The 20,194-nt window shown below is 38.5% G+C and overlaps 1 protein-coding gene across 2 annotated transcripts in view; it reads right to left on the reverse strand.

Moving 5' to 3' along the window:
• The window catches only part of DNAH7 (dynein axonemal heavy chain 7), a 252,745-nt gene that overhangs the window by 110,500 nt on the left and 122,051 nt on the right, over window positions 1–20,194 (reverse strand). For both annotated transcript variants that reach the window (XM_032354246.1, XM_032354245.1), the window contains 5 exons: window positions 18,585–18,782; window positions 9,045–9,200; window positions 8,012–8,180; window positions 5,989–6,115; window positions 4,581–4,800 (listed from right to left, as the gene is read on the reverse strand). In XM_032354246.1, the coding sequence (XP_032210137.1) occupies window positions 4,581–4,800; window positions 5,989–6,115; window positions 8,012–8,180; window positions 9,045–9,200; window positions 18,585–18,782 (870 nt within the window). The remainder of the gene's footprint in view (window positions 1–4,580; window positions 4,801–5,988; window positions 6,116–8,011; window positions 8,181–9,044; window positions 9,201–18,584; window positions 18,783–20,194) is intronic.

Consider the following 20,194-nt stretch of genomic DNA (forward strand, 5'->3'; position numbering starts at 1 on the left):
AAATTCATGGGGAAGTCCTAACCACAATATGACTATATTAAGAGAAAAGTCCTTTAAAGAGGTCATTAAAGTTAAATAAGATCACAAGGGTAGAGCCCTAGTCCCATAGGACCGTGCTTATAAGAAAAGGAAGTGAGAACAGAGTTTCCACACTTCCCCTGCAGGTGCACAGGGGAAGGGCCATGTGAGGACACAGTGAGGGGGCAGCCTGTACCCACATTCGGTGGCACCTTGCAGGTGGACTTCTGGCCTCCAGGACTATGAGAAAATAAATTTCTGTTGTCAAGCCCCTCTGTTTGTGGTATTTTGTTATGGCAGCTCTAGCAGACTAATACGCATATGAGAAAAGCAATGTGTATTTGTGCCAACGAAACTGTCATTTGGGGGAAATTACTGAACCCTGTCTGCATAAGCGGCTTCACCTATAAAATGGAAACAGGAATACTTGCTCAGTGTTCCTCTCCAGTTGTATAGCAAAAATAAAACAACAATGTATGTGGAAGTACTGTAAAATTCAGAAATAAAATGATTACAAACCACCTTGAGATCAGCCCAATGGTGCTCCAGAGTAATGCTTTTAGTGTTTACACTACCGTCAGGCTGGTGCCATGAGCGCGTCACCCCTTCTTCTAGCAGTGGCGGCGGTGCAGGCCAATAGTATGAGTGAGGCTCCATGCATACTCTCGCTGTTCAAAAGCTATTTATTTATTGGACAATCTAGTTCCCTGACATATGCCGATAGTCCCGTCCTTGGACTGAGGTACTGAAGACGTTGTACAATATTCCTGTGGGAGGAGAAACCTAAACCAAGCCAACCTCACATATCTGGTATCACTGCTGAAGACGAAGTCAGTATACTATTACCTAGCGGGCTACTTAGCAAGCACCTAAGGTTGTGTTTCCCAAGGACAGTCAACAAACCTGTATTGAATCACCTGTGGTACGTGCTGAAATGGCAGGGGCCCACTTGAAAACTTTGAGGGCGGTGCCTGGGAATATCTTATTTTTCTACTTCTGTTTCTTTATATAAAATATAAAAATCCTAAGTGCACAGCTCCCAAGAATTTTTACACATTTATACACCCAGGTCCCCACCACCAAGATCAAGATAGAGAACGCAACCAGCACCTTCGCAGGCTCTCTCATGCTCCCTTCTGCGGATCCCCTGCTCTCTACCCTGTGATTCTGCGGCCCCCTCTTCCATTTGGAGAAGTTGATATGTAAAGTTTCTCTATCATAAGTCTACCTCATTCCAAGAAAAGTAATCTCTGGAATATTTTTATTATATTGTATTTATGATTTGAGTTTATTTACCTCCAACCCTGAATTACAGATTGTTTTAATTAATATATAATTCACATATCACAACATTCACTCTTTAAAAGCATATAATTCAATGGGTTTTATAATATTCATGAAGTTAAGCAAACATCACAACTCTCTAATTCTAGAACTTCTTCATCACCCCCATGTAGCAACCCTATAACCATTATCAGTCACTCCTTATTTCCCCCTGGTGCCCCCCCAACCCCTGGCAACTATCACTCTGTCTCTGTTAATTTACTTACTCTGCATATTTCGTATAAATGGGATCATATGATATGAGACCTTTTGTGTCTGGTTTCTCTCACTTAGATGACGCTTTCTAGGTTCGTCCGTGTTGTGTATGCACTGCTCTTTCTTTTTAGGGCTGAATAAAATTCCATGGTGTGTACATACCACATTTTCTTTGTCCATTCATTAGCTGATATGTATGTGAGTTATGTCCACTTTTTATTATAATTCTAATAATATTTGTGTACAAGCTTTTGTGTGGACATGTGTTTCCAGTTCTCTCGAGTGCATGGCTAGGAGCACTACTGCTGGGTCACACGGTAGATGTAACGTTTGAGGAACTAGCTGTTCTCTGAAGCGGCTGCACCACTTTTCATACCCCCGAGCGGTGAATGAGGGCAGGATTCCTCCGCCAATTCACGAGCACTTGCTATTATCTGCCGTTGGGGTGACAGCCACCCCGTGGGTGTGAGGCGTACCTCACTGCGGCTTGGATTTGCATTTCCCTAATGACTAATGATGTTGAACATCTTTTCATGTGCTTATTGGCCATCTGTATATCATCTTTGGAAAAATGTCTATTCAAATCCTTTGCCCACTTTTAAATTAGTTATTTATCTTTTACTATTGAATTGTAATAGCTCTTTTCATTTTCTGGATCTGAGACACTGATCAGATATATGTCTTGCAAATATTTTTTCCCATTCTGTGGGTTGTCTTTTCACTTTCTAAACAGTATCCTAAGAAGCATGAAGATTTTTCCCTTTGATAAAATTTAATTTATTTTTTTCCTTGGGTCACTTTTGCAGAATAACTATATTTAATAAGCAAATCAGATTTGGGGCACACAAATGTTTGAAAATCATGGAGAAGCCAAAGGGAACGTAAAATAGTAAACCAGTTTCATGCCTTAAAAACCATTTAATAAAATTACATTAGGTCTTCTGACTTGGTAAAAGTGTCTGGACACCTAAAGGACACCTAAAGTAGTATCTGGCCCATATTAGACCCTTAGGAAATCTTTTTTTTTTTTTTTTTAAGATTTTATTTATTTATTTGACAGAGAGAGATCACAGTAGACAGAGAGGCAGGCAGAGAGAGAGAGAGGGAAGCAGGCTCCCTGCTGAGCAGAGAGCCCGATGCGGGACTCGATTCCAGGACCCTGAGATCATGACCTGAGCCGAAGGCAGCGGCTTAACCCACTGAGCCACCCAGGCACCCGAGGAAATCTTTTTTGAGTGAATAGAAACAAAGCACAAGTAAAGCGTTGAGTTCAATTACTTCATAATGTTTTTGAAACATTGAAAATAATGTGTCTAACACTGTTCTCAGCACTGTGAATAAATCAGTGACAAAAATAAAAAGAGAGAAAAATCTCTGAGCTCATGGAACCTGCCTGCTGTCTGAGGAAGATGGGACAATAAACATGACAAATAAATCTTATGGCATGTTAGATGCTGATAAGTGCTACGAAAAGAAGAAAAAGAGAGTTTAAGTCAAGAAAGACTGGAACTACTAATGGGGTGAGGGCCTGTTGTATGTAATAGGGTGGTCAGCGTGGGCCTCATGGAGAAGGAAAGATTTGCTCAAAGGCAGCAGGAAGCCAGTGCACAAGATCCGGGGACGGCACTCCAGGCAGGGCGAACAGCCAGGAGGCCTGAGCTGCCGGTGAAGGTGAACGGGCGTTCTCACACAAGAGGCAGCCTGACGGGAGCCAGGAAAGAGGGACACGTACGAAATCTTGTGGGTCACCAGAATTGTATATTTCATCCTTCCCAGTGAAGTCGAGTGCTCTTGAAACGTTTTGAGCTGAGAATTTAAACTCATTATATTGCATAAATATCAAAAATGTAAAGTTATTATATTATGAATTTCATTACACTAAAAATTCCATTTCTAAATGTCCTTTTGTAATTTTTATTTCTACAGCACATGGTTTTAACATAGCACATTCCTATTTTCTAGATTTAACTACATTATTAAAATTAAAATAGCTATATTATTTACATATTAAAAATAAAACATTTTTCTTTAACTTTCCTATAATTCTTTGTATTAAATTATTTCTGATGCCTTATTTTATTATATTCTTTCTCTCCTTCCTTCTTCAAGTTTTTTTTTTTTAAAGATTTTATTCATTTATCTGACAGACAGAGATCACAAGTAGGCAGAGAGGCAGGCAGAGAGAGAGGAGGAAGCAGGCTTCCCGCCAAGCAGAGAGCCCGATGTGGGGCTCGATCCCAGGACCCTGGGATCATGACCTGAGCCAAAGGCAGAGGCTTTAACCCACTGAACTACCCAGGCACCCCCCTTCCTCAAGTTTTTATAAGAAAATGTTCACCCATATTCCTCTTCCCACAAAGAACTTAAATATACTTTCAATATATTTTTATGCTTTCAAAACTGGTTTGTTTTGCAGTTGTTTTGGCATCTAAAAATACAAGTAAGTAATGCAAACAAATACATTCTTTTCTTATAAAAACAGCTCCTTAAAAAGTATTCCATCTAAAAAATTATTTGAAATCAAACTAACAAGAATTAAGTCACGTAAGGGAAATTGTCCCAAAGTGATACCTACTTAGAAATATCTTTTTTTTTTAAAGATTTTATTTATTTATTAGACACACACAGAGAGAATACAAGTAGGCAGAGAGGCAGGCAGAGAGAGAGGGGAAAACAGACCCCCTGCTGAGCAGAGAGCCTGATGCGAGGCTTGATCCCAGGACCCTGAGACCATGACCTGAGCTGAAGGCAGAGGCTTAACCCACTGAGCCACGGGCACCCCTAGAAATATCTTTTAGGTCAACAAAAATTTCTAAAAACAGGAGATAATCCTTTTTAAATATCATAAAATATATTAGTGTTAAATATTCTTTTAAATTATCTTGATTATTGGCCTCCATAACGCCAAATAGCTGAATGAATTTCAACAATACAAACTTCGAAATGCTTCTTTTTACCCAGTTGTTGCCATAGTAAAATCTTTGTTTCTTGTATAATCATATTTCAGTAACACAAAAATTTACCTCATGAACCCAGAGACGTTTAATCACTCTTTTGGTTTCTGCTGTTTCTGGCCTTGACAGGCAAACGCCCTGAATGACACGGGAGAAATCACGGAGGTTGAACAAGTAGTGAGATTTAGCGGGAGTAGGCAGGAGATTCTTCATGGCTTCCTTGTACAGAGTCATCGTACCGTTAACAATTTGTGCGGTCAAATCGAGAAAATCATCTGGAAATTTATAACTTAAAATAATGTAATAAAAAAAGAAAATGTTAGCATATATGATACATAAATGATATTTAGCATGCCTAGTGTGGAAATTATTCTGATTAAATAATTGGTTTAATTTATAAGATTGCCATTTCTTAATAGTAATAATAGAATTTTAATTTATTTTAAAACTACTTGCCATTCATTATTTTATTTTATGATTAAAGAAACTCCATGGGAAGGTAGGACTAGTGTCATGGACTTAGAAGTACTTAAATAAGTGGACAAAAGAGCCAGCCGAGGGACCCCGATAATATAACTCGAATCCAGCATCCGCTAGACAAATCACTTTCACTCTTTAGCACTTTCAATAGCATATAAAAGGAATCCCTGAAGAACACTGGTGAAATGAGTATTTTCAGAGAAAATGGGAAGGAAATAAAAATACAGAATATGAAAAAGAGGAAAAGAAAAAAGAGAATTAAGAATAAAGCGAAATAGGATTTTTAAAAAGGAGGGCAAAGGGCACAATTAGGGTAGAAAGAACATGTACGGTGAATATCCATTTGGGAAAAACTGACTATCTTTAATTTCTGGCTTGACGAGGAGCCCGATGTCTGTCTCCATCAGCACTAGACCGGGCAAGGAAAGACAATTTCTTGAGAAAGGATATCAGGGAGCTGAGACTTGCATTGCCCAGGTCCACTTGGCTCCCTGACCTCTGCATACCACATAGAGAAACGCTGAAAGTGCAGAGCTAGACAGCACCATTTCCCCTAGGGTACAGGCTCAAAGGCTATACCCTTAGATATGAATCTCCTTGAGGAACTCAAGAGACCTACTACAGGGTATCAAAGTCACAGGATAAACTTAGCATACATCTTTCTAGCATTAATTGTATTACATGGTGAAAATTCAAAACATTAATAATTCCACCATGGACATACTACATAGCAGAATGCAAACTTTGTATGTATTTTGGGGCTAAAATTCAAGACATCAGACAAAGAGAAAGATACTGTGGCCCCTTCTTGCGATGCTCCCATACTTGGAGATGAGAGCAGCAGAGGGGAGCTGCTTTATCTAGAAAATATCCAGATCTTTATCTTTATCTAGAGATGTTTTCAGGGAATAGTTCAAGAAGTATTACTTATATTGATACGTTTCCTAACGACTGTATACCCACTAATGAAAAAAGAAACGCACTTTAAATTACTTACCAGATTTTAAAATGCCAAGTTAAGATTCTAGAGAAGATTGCAAACATGGATTTATCACTAAACTCATTGATTGTTATAATATTGAAATGTCTCATATATCGGGGTGTTACTGGATTTCGACCACCACCTAAATATTAAAAACAGTAACTCTTAACAATGTTACTACTACACCCTAGAATACCTTCTCCAATATTTTACAGCATAAAACAGGTTGAAAGATGGACAAATTCACAGCATATTCACAGCATACAGAGAAATTAAGAGTACTTGTTTGGTTAACCCTGACCTAAAAACAGTTTTCCCCCCAACCTCAACACATTGTTTTTCTAGTCGAATTATCTGACTGAGTTCTTGAGTCAGGTCAATTTACTAAAGAAAATCAGACCAGACAGAAAACCACCTTCTCTGTGACTCATATAGCCCAAAGCAGTAAACTAGAAACATCCTCATTACAATACAACATTAAGATACAACATTATAAAATGGGAATATTGCATGCAATATTGGCAAACATGTCTCATCAAACTTAGATTCCTTCCCACATTGCTGAAGTTCAGCACAATCTTGGCATTTAGCCTAACTCTTTCCCCTCATCCTAAAATGAATTTCCAAAAGTTGAGTCTATGTGGTTCATGTGGCTACTTCATTGACAACTTGTATTTTTAAAAATTTAGATTGTCTCACTTTGATAAAATAATGATTACACTTTCAAAGATGAAGCTTTTAAAAAAGATTGTATTTATTTATTTTGAGAGAGAGAGCATATAGAAGTGGAGGGACGGGCAGAGAGAGAGAGAGAGAAAATCGCAAGCGCACTACACGCTGTGTGTGTAACCTGACTCGGGCTTGATCTCATGATCCTGAGATCATGACTTGACTCAAAATCAAGAGTTGGACACTTAACTGACTGAGCTTCCCAGAAACCCCTCAAATATGAGGCTTTAATAACTAACTAGGAATGTACCATCATTAAAAAAAATCACCGGTATTATTTTCTTTAAATATATAGACGAATCTTATTTTTTTAGAAAAGAAAAGAGAGGCAAACCATAAAACAGACTCAACTGTAGAGAACAAATTGAGGTTTTCTGGAGAGGAGGTGGGTGGGGGATGGGTTAGATGGGTGATGGAGATTAAGGAGGGCACTGGGAAGAGCATGGGATGTGGCATGTACGTGGATGAATCACTAAATCCTGCACTCAAAAGTAATATTACACTGCATGTTAACTAGATAGAATTTAAATAAAAACTTGAAAGAAAAGAAAAAAAGCATTTGAAGTGGCCCAGGAAGTATGCTGAGAGCAATTACTGACTCAGAGCAACCTGACTGGGTTACAGGTCAAGAGATCAGTGGGTCAGGAGGCAAATACCAATGAGATTCCCTGAAGCCATGATATTTGGTGAAAAGGAATTTTTAAAGACTAGAATACTGGCTTCAGCTCAGGAAAGAAAAAAAAAAAAAAAACAGTTAAGAATGTCCAGTTTGTTGAATCAAGCCACTATTAACCCATCATTAAAAAGTTTCCCCTGCATAGATTCTTTCAAGTTTATCAATTTCCCTTGGGAAATGTAAAGAATCTTTAAGGGTTAATTCTTTTGGCTATTTGCTTCTTAAATTCCTCTTAACAGCCTGTGTAAATCCAAAGACTCATTTAATGGGACTTGATTGGGGAAGAAACAGGGGTTTCATACAGTTGGAAGAATAAAGGAATATAACAGGGAAATGAGCTGCTTCACAGGGATCTGGGTCCTTAGAATACAGAGAAAGGAAGTGCAAAGTTCCAGAAGGTGGGAGAAAAAGGATCTGGAAGAACTGGTAGGAGAATGGCCCCAAGGAAGGCAACCCACTCTGTAGTGTTGACCATTGTAGTACATTCCCACAGGTTCCAAAGTACACACTAAGAAGACATATACACAAGAAATTGTAACTCAGTCCAGTGGGTTTCTCTTTCTTTCTCTAACCATCTCTCTAGGTATAGCCACAGTGAGTCAATTTTAGTAATCACAAACTCAGAAGACGTACCTGGAGGTCCCATAGCGCACATGATTTGAATGTCTACTAGTTTAATCATAGAACAATCCTTTAGGTCATACCAATTCCAGTGATCTAACCATTGTCTAAGCAACTCAATGGGAGGCTGAGCCCCATATACTTCCCGAGCGGGCATATTGACATCATCTACAAAGACAACCTGAGAGTAAAAAAGAAGCAATATTAAAAAATACTAACACCTTAGTATATTGTCCAATTGTGTAGATGATGTTGAGGCAAAGAATTAGATTATCTTCTTGCACATACATAGGTGAGAAACGTTGGTCTCTTTTCAAATAAAAAATAATATTCCCTAGCATCCATGCTTCTAAGGAATAGGGAAAGTCTCATTACTAACCTTTCTAGGTTAAGAATTGAGGATTTATTCATCTTCTCACCCAATTTGTTTATCAATATGCCTTCTCTTTTTCCTTGTACAACTTCAATACATTAAAGTAAATGAGAAAGGTAGGATTTTAAGAATGATTATTACATTGGAGTGGTGACAAGTGAGGTTCAGTAGGGTATTTGTGGCAGAGGAACACAGAGAAATCAATTGATGGCTGGGTTGTTTAAAGGTCTACAGGAGCAAGCAGCAAGACTCCGCTGAGTAAAAATGTTCATCAGAGAACTAGAAAGGTAGATAATTTCCTAGATGAATATTCTACTTTTTAATTCAAAGGGCAATTGCTTGTTTTTAATGTCAAGTTGCCTAATGCACATGCAGATATGAACAGACTTTAAGGAAAATTGAATCAAAATTAGTGATTAAAGGGGCGCCTGGCTAGCTCAGTGAGCGGAGCACACCACTCTTCATCTTGGGGTTGTAAGTTCAAGCCCCATGTTGAGTGTAGAGGCTCCTTAAAAATAAAATCTTGAAAAAAATTGTGATTTAAAAAAAGAAAAACAACAACATACAAAAAGATGTCAAGTCCTAGTACAGTTGGTTTCCTAGTTCTGACTGTTGCAGGGGACATGAAGACTCATGCCGTACCATATATATATAGAAACAGAGAACAATTACCATTCTCTTGCCCAAAGGAGGACCAAAAACTCCCTTTCTTCTTTTGTCCAATTTTGACATGATAATATTCTGAGTCTGAGCTGCTGTAGTTTGTGCCGAGAAGTTAATTAGCAGAGGCTTGTAGATTTCTTTATTGAGTTGATTTAGAAGAAAATTCTATATAACAGGAAATAACAAAATGAACCATAGTTGGAATTATGCCCTGACATTTCAAAATAAACACTAAGCATCACTGTCGACAGACTTGAATTTAGAGTGTCCTAACATTGCGGAAGAAGAGATGGAATCAATAGAGATAACCGTTACCATACCGTGGTGTGTCCCTGTTTGTCCACGCCCTGTGCATGTGGCTTCTCTGATTTCCAAAGCCACCACACAGAGTACCTTGTCATCTTAACGTTAAGTCATGGGGACTCAGAGGCTAAGCAACCTGCGTATGGTCTCAGGGGTGGGGCAAGAATTCAGATTGCCATGTGTCTCTTCCCAGATCAATGTTCATTTTATTATAGTTTATCTCTCCACTTAAATACCAAGTTTTCTGACTTATTAGTGAGGAAGCTCAAATTGTATAACTGCATATTCAAAATGGATTTCATTGGAAAGCAGGTGCAGTCACACTGATTCTGAATCAAGGTGTTGTGTTCTACAAATCATCTTGTAAAGAGTAACGACATAGGAAAATATTTACATTCTGTTAGGTAGAAAAAATGAACTAAATTGCAAAGTATGTTCCCCATTTTGTAAAAAGTTTTTTTTGTTTTGTTTTGTTTGTTTGTTTGTTTTTGCCTGGGCAGTTTTAATGCCCGGGCTGAATTTGGGATGAGGATACAAATGACAGGAGGCTTGATTTTTCTCCAAGCGCTGCCTTTCACAATGTCAAGTCTCCATTCCTTGACTCTTGATGGTATCATGGGTAAATCCCTTAGCTTTCTGTATACGGCTCAGAAAGATCTTTTTTTGTTGTTTTTTTGTTTTGTTTGTATTTTTTCTAATTTAAATTCACGTTAGTTAACATATAATGTAGTATAGGTTTCAGGAGTAGAATTCAGTGATTCATCACTTACATATAACACCCAGTGTTCGTCACAAGTGCCTCCTTAATGCCCATTACCCATTTAGCCCATCCCCCCACTTGGTCCCCTCCAGCAACCCCCTGTTTGTTGTCTATGGTTAAGAGTCACTTATAGTTTTATGGCTTGCCTTCCTCACTGTTTTTTAAGATTATTTATGTTTTAGGGAGAGATGTGCAGGGGGAGGAGCTGAGAAAAAGGGAGGGTAGGGCGGGAGGGCGGGAGAGAGGGAGGCAGAGAGAGCAGACACCCCACCGGGTATACAGCCCCACATGGGGCTCGATCCCGTGACCGCAAGATTATGACCTGAGCTGGAATCAAAAGCTAGATGGCCCAACCACCTGAACCACCCAGGCACCCCTCCCTCTCTGTTTTTATTTTCTTTTTCCTTCCCTTCATCTGTTTTGCTTCTTAAGTTCCACAGATGAGTGAAACCACTTGGTATTTGCCTTTTTCTGACTGACTTATTTTTCTGAGAATATACTCCAGATCCATGTTGTTGCAAATGGCAAGAGCTCATTCTTTTTGATGACTGAGTAATATTCGTGTGTGTGTGTGTGTGTGTGTGTGTACACCATATCTTTATCCATTTATCAGTTGATGGACATTTGGGCTTTTTCTATAATTTGGCTATAGTTGATAATGCTGCTATAAACACTGGGGTGCATGTGTTCCCTCAAATCATCATTTTTGAACCCTTTGAATAAACACTAGTAATGCAATTGCTGGGTTGTAGGGTAGTTCTGTTTTTAAATTTTTGAGGACCCTCCATATCGTTTTACAGAGTGGCTGCACTAGTTCCCACCAACAGTGTTAGATTCCCCTTTCTCCCCAAACTTGCCAACATCTGTTGCTTCCTGAGTTGTTAATTTTAGTCATTCTAACTGGTGTAAGGTGATATGTCATTGTGGTTGTGATTTGTATTTCCCTGATGCCAAGTGATATTGAGTACTTCTCCAGCCATCTGTTAGCCATTTGTACATCTTCTTTGGAGAAATGTCTATTCATGTCCTCTGCCCATTTCTTTACTGGATTATTGATTTTGGGGGTGTTGACTTTAATGAGTTCTTTATAGGTTCTGGATACTAGCCCTTTATCTGGTATGTCATTTGCAAATATCTTCTCCCATTCTGTAGGGCTGCCTTTTAGTTTTGTTGACTATTTCCTCTGCGGTGCAGAAGATTTTATCTTTATGAAGTCCTAATAGTTCATTTTTGGTTTTGTTTCCCTAGGCTTTGGAGATATATCTAGCAAGAAGTTGCTGTGGCTAAGGTCAAAGAAGTTGCTGCTGCCTGTGTTCTCCCCTAGGATGTTGATGTTTGCCTGTCTTACATTGAAGTCTTTCATACATTTTGAACTTATTTTTGTGTATGGTGTACCAGTGTGGTCCAATTTCATTCTTTTGCGTGTCACTGTCCCATTTTCCCAATACCGTTTGTTGAAGAGACTTTTTTCCATTGGATATTCTTTCCTGCTTTGTCAAAGATTAGTTGATCATAGAGTTGTAGGTCCCTTTTTGGGTTCTTTATTCTGATCCATTGATCTATGTGTCTGGTTTTGTGTTTGTACCATATTATTTTTATGACCACAGCTTTTCAATACAGCTCTAAGTCTGGAATTGTGATGCCTATAGCTTTGCTTTGCTTTTTCAACAGTCCTCTGGCTATTTGGGGTCTTTTCTGGTTCCATACAAATTTTAGGATTATTTGTTCTTGCTCTGTGAAAAATTCTGGTGGTATTTTGATAGGGATTGCAAATTTGTAGATTGCTTTGGGTAGTATAAACATCTTTTTTTTTTTTTTAAAGATTTTATTTATTAATTTGACAGAGAGAAATCACAAGTAGACGGAGAGGCAGCCAGAGAGAGAGAGAGAGGGAAGCAGGCTCTCTGCTGAGCAGAGAGCCCGATGCGGGACTCGATCCCAGGACTCTGAGATCATGACCTGAGCCGAAGGCAGCGGCTTAACCCACTGAGCCACCCAGGCGCCCCTGGGTAGTATAAACATCTTAACAATATTTATTCTTCCAATCCATGAGCATGGAATGTTTTTCCATTTCTTTGTGTTCTCTTCAATTTCTTTCATCAGTGTTCTATAGTTTTCAGCATACACATATTTTATCTCACTGGATAGCTTTATTCCTAGTTATCTTATGGTTTCCAGTGCAATTGTCAATGGGATTGATTCCTTTTCTGCTGCTTCATTGTTGGTATATGGAAATGCAACAGATTTCTGTACATAGATTTTATATCCTGCCACTTTGCTGAATTCATATATTAGTGCTAGCAATGTTTTGGTAGAGTCTTCTGGGTTTTCCACATAGAATATCATATTGCCTGGAAAGAGTGAAAGTTTAAATTCTTCCTTGCCAAACTGGATGACTTTTATTTCTTTTTGTTGTCTGATTGCTAAGGCCAGGATTTCCAGTCCTATGATGAACAATAGTGGTGAGAATGGACATCCTTGTCATTTCCTGACCCTAGGGGGAGAGCTCTCATTTTTTTCCCCATTAAGAATGATATTCACTGTGGGTCTTTCTTACAGGGCCTTTATGACATTGAGGTATGTTCCTTCTATCCCTTCTTTCTTGAGGGTTTTTATCAAGAAAGGATGTTATATTTTGTCAAGTGCTTTTTTGTTTTTTTACATTTATTGAGAGGATCATATAGTTCTTATCCTTTCTTTTATTAATATGGTGTATCATGTTGATTGATTTGGGGATATTGAATCACCCCTGCAGCCCAGGAATAAATCCCACTTGATCATAATGAATAATCCTTGTAAAGTACTGTTGGATTCTACTAGCTGTTGGATTCAACTATCTTGTTGAGAATTTTTGCATCCATGTTCATCAGGGATATTGGTCTGTAGTTCTATCTTTTAGTGGGGTCTTTGTCTAGTTTTGGAATAAAGGTAATGCTGGGCTCACAGAAAGAGTTTAGAAGTTTTCCTTCCATTTCTCTTTTTAGAACAGCTTCAGAAGATGTATTAATTCTCCTTTAAATGTTTGTTAAAATTCCCCTGGGAAGCTATGGCCCAGAACTCTTGTTTGTTGGGAGATTTTTGATTATTTATTCAATTTCTTTGCTGGTTATAGGTTCGTTCAAATTTTCTATTTATTCCTGTTTCAGTTTTGGTAGTTTATATGTTTCTAGGAATTTCTAGGAATTTATTCATTTCTTTCAGATTGTCCAATTTTTGGCATATATTTGCTTGTAATAATTTCTTATAATTATTTGTATTTCTGCATTGTTGGCTTTGATCTCTTCTCTCTCATTTGTGATTTTATTTACTTGGGTCCTTTCTCTTTTCTTTTTGTTAGGTCTGAGTGGGGCTTATCAATTTTGTTAATTCTTTCAAAGAATGAGCTCCTAGTTTTGTTGATCTGTTCTGCTGGGTTTTAAAAATTTCTATATCATTTATTTCTTCTCTAATCTTAATTTTTTTCCCCTCTTCTTGGTTTTAGGCTTTATTTGTTATTCTTTTTCCAGCTCCTTTAGGTGTAAGGTTAAGTTGTGTATTTGAGACTTTTTTCCTTCTTTAAGTAGGCCCGGTATGCTTCCCTCTTGTGACTGCCTTTGCTGTGTCCCAAGTGTTTTAGACTGTTGTGTTTTAATATTCATTTGCTTCTGTGTATTTTTTTAGTTCTTCTCTAATTTCCTATTCATTCCTTAGTAGGATGTTCTTTAACCTCCATGTTTTGTCATCTTTCCAAACCTTCTCTTGTGGTTGTTCAAGTTTCATAGCATTGTGGTCAGAAAATATGCGTGGTATGATCTCAATCTTTTTGTACTGATTAAGCTTGATCTGTGACACAATATGTGATCTATTCTGAAGAATGTTCCATGTCCACTTGAAAAGAATGTATATTCTACTGCTTTAGGATGAAATGTTCTAAACATCTGAACATTTGTTAAGTCCATCTGGTCCAGTGTGTCATTCAAAGCCATTCTTTCCTTGTTGATCTTCTGCTTAGATGATCTGTCCATTGCTCTGAGTGGGGTGGCAAATTTCCTACTATCATTGTAATTATTATCAATGAATTTCCTTATTAATTGATTTATATATTTGGGTGCTCCAAATTTGGGGCAAAATATTTACAATTTTTCAATCTTCTTGTTGGATAAACCCCTTTATTGGGATATAGGGCTCTTCTTCATCTCTTATTACAGTCTTTGGTTTAAAAATCTAATTTGCTGAAAAACGTATGGCCACTCCAGCTTTCTTCTGATAATCACTAACATAATAAATGTTTTCACCCCATCCTTTTCAATCTCCAAGTGTCTTTGGGTCAAAAATGATTCTTGTAAGCAGTGTATCAATGGATCTTGTGGGTTTTTTATTCATTCTGATACTCTATGTCTTTTGATTGGAACATTGAGTGCAATTACATTCAGAGTAATTATTGATAGATATGAATTAGTGCCATTGTATTACCTGTACACATGCTGTTACTGTAGATCATCTCTGTTCCTTTCAAGTCTTTGCTTCTTTTGGTCTCTCTTTCCAACTCACTGAGTCCCCTATAATATTTCTTGCAGGGTTGCTTAAGTGTTCACAAGTGTTTTTGCTTGTCTGGGAAACTCTATTTTTCCTTCTGTTCTGAATGACAACCTTGCTGGATAAAGTATTCTTGGCTGCATATTTTTCCCCTTAGCATGTTAAATATTTCATACCACCCTCTTCTGGCCTGCTAAGTTACTGTGCCAAGCTGCTGCTAACCTTATGCATCTAACTGTGTGGGTTAAGGATGTCTTTTCCTAAGCTACTCTCAGAATTCTCTACATCTGTATTTTGTAAATTTCACTATGATATGTCCTGGTGTTGACCTGTTTTTGTTGATTTTGAGGGGAGTTCTCTATGCCTCTTGGACTTAAATACCTGTTTCCTTCTCCAGGTTAGAGAACTTTTCAGCTATAATTTGTTCTAATAAACTTTCTACCGCTTTTCCTCACTCTTCTTCTTCTGGGACTCCTAAAATAAGGATATTCTTATGCTTTATGGAATCACTGAGTTCCCTAAATCTATATTCATGATCTAATAGGCTTCTTTCCCCTATTCTTTTCAGCTTCATTATTTTCCATAATTTCATCTTCTGTATCACCTGTTTGTTCCCCTGCTCCTTCGATCCTCACAGTGATTACATACAGTCAAGTTTGCATCTCAGTCGTAGCATTTTTTTTAATTTTTACCCTGATTAGTTTTTAGGTCTTTTATCTCTGTAGCCAGGGTTTCTCTAGTGTCTCCTATGCTTCTTTCATGTCCAGCAAGTGTTCTTATGACTGCTATTCTAAATTCTTGTTCACATACACTGCTTATATCGGTTTTGAGCAAATTCCTGGCTGTGACTTCTTCTTGGTCTATTGTGGAGAATTCCTCCATCTTGTCACAATGTCTAGGTTTCTGTCTTTTGTGTGTTATGAAAGCTTGTTATGTTTCTTGCCCCTGAGAGTAAACGTGTATTAAGAAGGAGTCACAGGGGCGCCTGGGTGACTCAGTGAGTTAGGCCTCTGCCAGCCGCTCAGGTCACAGTCTCAGGGTCCTGGGATCAAGCCCCACGTTGGGCTCTCTGCTCAGTGGGGAGCCTGCCTCCCCCACCCCTGCCTGCCTCTCTGCCTTTGTGATCTCTGTCTGTCAAATAAATAAATAAAATCTTAAAAAAAAAAGAAAAAAGGAGTCACACACTGTCCAGGGCTGGGCACTTCTGAAATTGTTTCTCACATGTGCTATTTGCACTCTGCTGTTGTGTTTTGGTTGCTCTTTCCCAGAGGATGGTCCTCTGCAGAGTTCCTCCTTGCTTGCAATGGGGAGTGTTTAGGCCTTTAACTAGGTATGCTTTGATCTCTTTGTTAAAATAAACCTGAAAAAAAAAAAAAAGCCTCATGCAAAAAAAAAAAAAAAAAAGAGAGAGAGAGAGAGAGAGAGAAGGAAAGAGAACAAAAAACCTTACACAAACAAACAAAAAACTATAAACCTGATTCTAACGTGGAGGGGGGTGGGAAAGAAGGAAAAAAGAAAAAAAGAAAGAGAGAGAGAGAGAAGCTTGATCCAAAAAAACAAGAAAAGGAAACAAACTAATAAATGAGCAAAAAACCCTATAAGCCCAATTTCATCCCCACCCAAAAAGAAAGAAAACTAAAAGAAGTTAAAAAATAAAAAATATTTTTTAAAAAGCCTGGTCTTATTTCCACCAGAACTGAAGTGACACTTTGGAGCACTCAGTGATCAATAATCTGGTACATGTGCAGGGGTCTGTGTTGTTCCTCCCAGGGAGAGGCTGCTGCACCGGCTCATGGCCAGACCTACCTTTGGAAAGATGCAGAGGGGTAGGGTTTGGTGGAATCATCTGCAGCCTCCACTGGAGGCTGTGTTTCTTTCTAAAGTCCAGCTGTCCTGGTGGGCGTGGGTACCGGCAGGGAGAAACTTGGGATGGGTGTGGAAGATGGTGTCTGTCTCCCCGTCCTCTCCTCCCCAGGCAGGTGACCTCAGGGCCACCACCTTTCAGGAGACACTCACACAAATAATCTCCCCTCCTGTGTCCCGGCCCTCATCAGGTCACCACGCTCAACCCATCTGTGCCCGGGCCATCGGCATGCCTGGTGCCACAGTTCTCTTATGTTTCATCTTGGGCACACGGCTGGAATTCAAAACTCCAAATCTTAAAGGACCCAGCAAGGCACGGACCCACTCTCCTCTAGGGGAGAGGAGAGCTAAGCCCAGCACATTCTGTCCCAGAAAAGCAGTCGCATGGACATGGCAGCGCCTGGAGTCTATGGTGAAGCACAGTGAAGAGTCCCCACCAGGCTATCTGCCCTCAGCGGGCACCTCTGTCCCCTGCTGCTGAATGGCCACTCAGCGGCGCCCTTGGAGAGGCAATGCCCTCTTCCAAATGTACTCTGGGAAGGTAAACATTTGTTCTCTCCCAGTGTGACCAGGGACACACATGGTGTCTCGAGCCAGCCCTCCACACTGCTTCCTCGCCCGCCCCCTTCCTCTCTCCCTGACTTCTTACCACAAAAAGGGCCCCTTCCTCTCCATGGCACCACAGCTTTTCTCTCCCCCATTTCAAGTCTCCAGACTTTGCATCTGCCACATTCTCTCCCTCCTATTGTGCGGATTGTTCTCTTAATCCTCAGATCAATTTTCTAGTTGTTCATACTGATCTGATGCTGATCTAGCTGTGTTTGTGGGTCAAGGCAAGCCCAGGGTCCCCCTACTACTCCACCATCATAACTCCTCCCTCCAGAAAGATCGTTGTTTAACCCCAGGCAAACCAAACCTTAACTTAAAATCTCAGTTTAAACTTCACCCTTCCCTGCTCTTGGACATTCCCTGATGCATCCTGCACGTAAATTATGAGAAGGGCACCATCACAATCTTTTGTGGAAATATTATTCAATAAATGATACCAGGACAGTTGTTTAACTACATGTCCAAATATAGTTCAAAAAGATTAGCAGATTTAATCAAAATATAAAATCAATAAAGAACTGGAAACAGGTACTCTCATAAAGTGGGTGACGGAGAGCCTATAATGTGAAGGACCACTGATGGCTTCTTTGGGCTCCTCTACTTGCTTTGCCCTGTCTTCCCACCCACTGCTGGATGGGGGACAGAGCTAGACGAAGAGAGACAAGAGTCCTACCTTACTGGCATCACTGTGGTTCTCTCTTAGCTAATGAGGTCTTGCCTGCTGTCATGGAAATCTTCCAAACATTTGCTCTTTTAGAGGAGCAGAGCTACGAGATCTTTAGCAACTCCAAAGAGATACCCACACTGTACAGTTCTCGGCCATAAGGGAACTAATGGAGCTGCTGTGGGCCGTCATCTAGAATGGAGCCCCAAGAAAGCTGAAGGCCACTTATCTTCCACACACTTTCTCCAGGGTCACCTGCACTTAACTGCACTTAACTCTCATGACAAAGCTGCGGGTGCTACTCACTATTAGCTCCAGCCAGTTTCTGCCTTTAGAAATCTGAAACTAGGGGCAAGAACTGGCCTTTGTTCAGTATGACCTTCTAAATACAAGGGAACCAAGACTATGTAGAGATACTGAGATTTTGGACATTATCTGCTACAGCAGCTAGCATTTTCTTACCAAACACACAACGGGCATGATTCCAGAAGTCAAAGAAAATCATTTTTATTACTACATAGTAATCCTCCATATACTAAACAATTTTGAAAATTAAGAATTAAACACCTTTTCCTTTCAAGGGACATGAAATCTTCATCCTAATGAGCTATTTTAAAGGTATAATAATTTAAAAAGGTATAATAACTTAGTGATATAAAATGGAATCATATCTTTAGTCCATTTCTAAAATAAATAGGCAGTTAAGAATTCTCTGTGGCTACATCAACATATTTTAATATTTAAAAATATGAAATCTACTATTTCAGGTAGTTAAAAAATAACATTCTTAAGAATATGATGGATATTTTAACATGTAGATTTCTTCAATACTTACAATAATATAAACGCTCTTTCCAGTTCCTGTCGGTCCTACAAATATTGAAGGCTTTTGATGGGTGGTCAACAATTCCATTAAAGCAGAGCATCGCACCGTGTCCAGAGTTGGTACAATGATTTCATTAAACATCACATCCTTAGGAATTTGAGGAGCTTCTGCCAATTTCTTTACCCATGGTTCCCATTTTCCTATTCCCTGTTTATAATAAACAGCCAAATGATGAATGTTATATTATAAAATACTTTTAAGATCTCTGTTATTCTGTGCCATTATAGAAAAGATCAAAGATCAAGATGAAAAACAAAACAAAACAAAAAAACTACAACAAAACAAAAAAACCACTGACATTTACATATTTGTTTTTATCCTTTAAAACACTCCACCCTGAGTTTGAAAGTTAAATTTTGTGTTAAATTGTGGAGAAACTAGGCTTTCATATGAATCAAAAAGAAATGGCAGTGCTGTGATATTTCTAATTGCTGAAACTACTGATTACGTTAAACCAAAGATCAAATATTTTGTACAAATGTTAATTTTTTTAATGAACTAAGAAACTAGACTAATTAGTGCATTAAATAGTAAAGAATTTTATTCAGTAAGTGTTAACAAATATAGAATTTTTTTCCCTAGAACATGAGCTGCATGTTTCTTGTACTTTTATTAATGGTATATATAACATAAGCTTATCATTTTATGTGAGATTTTTAAAAAATTGTGGTTTTAAAAAAACTCCTAAAATTTACCTTCAACCATTTTTTAAGCATACAGTTCAGTAGTGTTAACTATATTCAAACTTGTTGTGCAACAGATATCTAGAATGGATAAGATTTCTTCATGTGAGATTATTGTTATGAATTAACATTATACTATATTTTTGTATCCAACTCATCGACTAAAATTTGTATTTGCTATGCAGTCTTTAGAACAAATACTTCCAAAAATAACATGTTAACTCTCTTGCTTTAGAAAAACATCACTGCTCTCTTCATTCTTACAGAATTAAATTTAAGATCCTCGTCATTCAAAACACAACAGAATTCAGACTCCTTCCTTCATGCATCCACAGTCCAGCCTCATTGATGGACTTACTGTTTCCCAACATGCCCAAGTCCCTGGATCTTCCCACAGGGCACTCTTTTGGCCTAGAGTGTCACATGACACTCTTCTGAAGAGGTTAAGAAATCACCAAGGGCAGCACTGTGACTTACTCATTTTTGTAACCTCTGGCACGAGCTGTGCATATAGTACATGTTTTTGTTTGTTTGTTTGTTTGTTTTTTTAGGTGGGTGATTTCACATCACGTTGAAAACTGTATTGCAAGGAAGTAACTAGAACTTTCTAGAACTGAAGAAGAAACAATGTCCTTCCCTTATTCTTGATAATCTTTTCTAAGATGGATATTTTATCACCATATGGGAAAGGAAAGATTAAAAATCAGAAAACCTGGAGTGAATACTCATTTAGAGACTTTGTGATACTGGGAAGAATCACATAATATCTCTGAGCCCAAATTTCCTCAATGGGAAGATTTATAAAATAATTCTATCTTTCCTAGTTCAGTGAGATGTTGGGAAACAAATTGAAATGATCATAGAAAAACTTAGTAA

Source organism: Mustela erminea, chromosome 8, assembly GCF_009829155.1.
Source record: "Mustela erminea isolate mMusErm1 chromosome 8, mMusErm1.Pri, whole genome shotgun sequence".
In the NCBI taxonomy this organism is placed as follows: domain Eukaryota; kingdom Metazoa; phylum Chordata; class Mammalia; order Carnivora; family Mustelidae; genus Mustela; species Mustela erminea.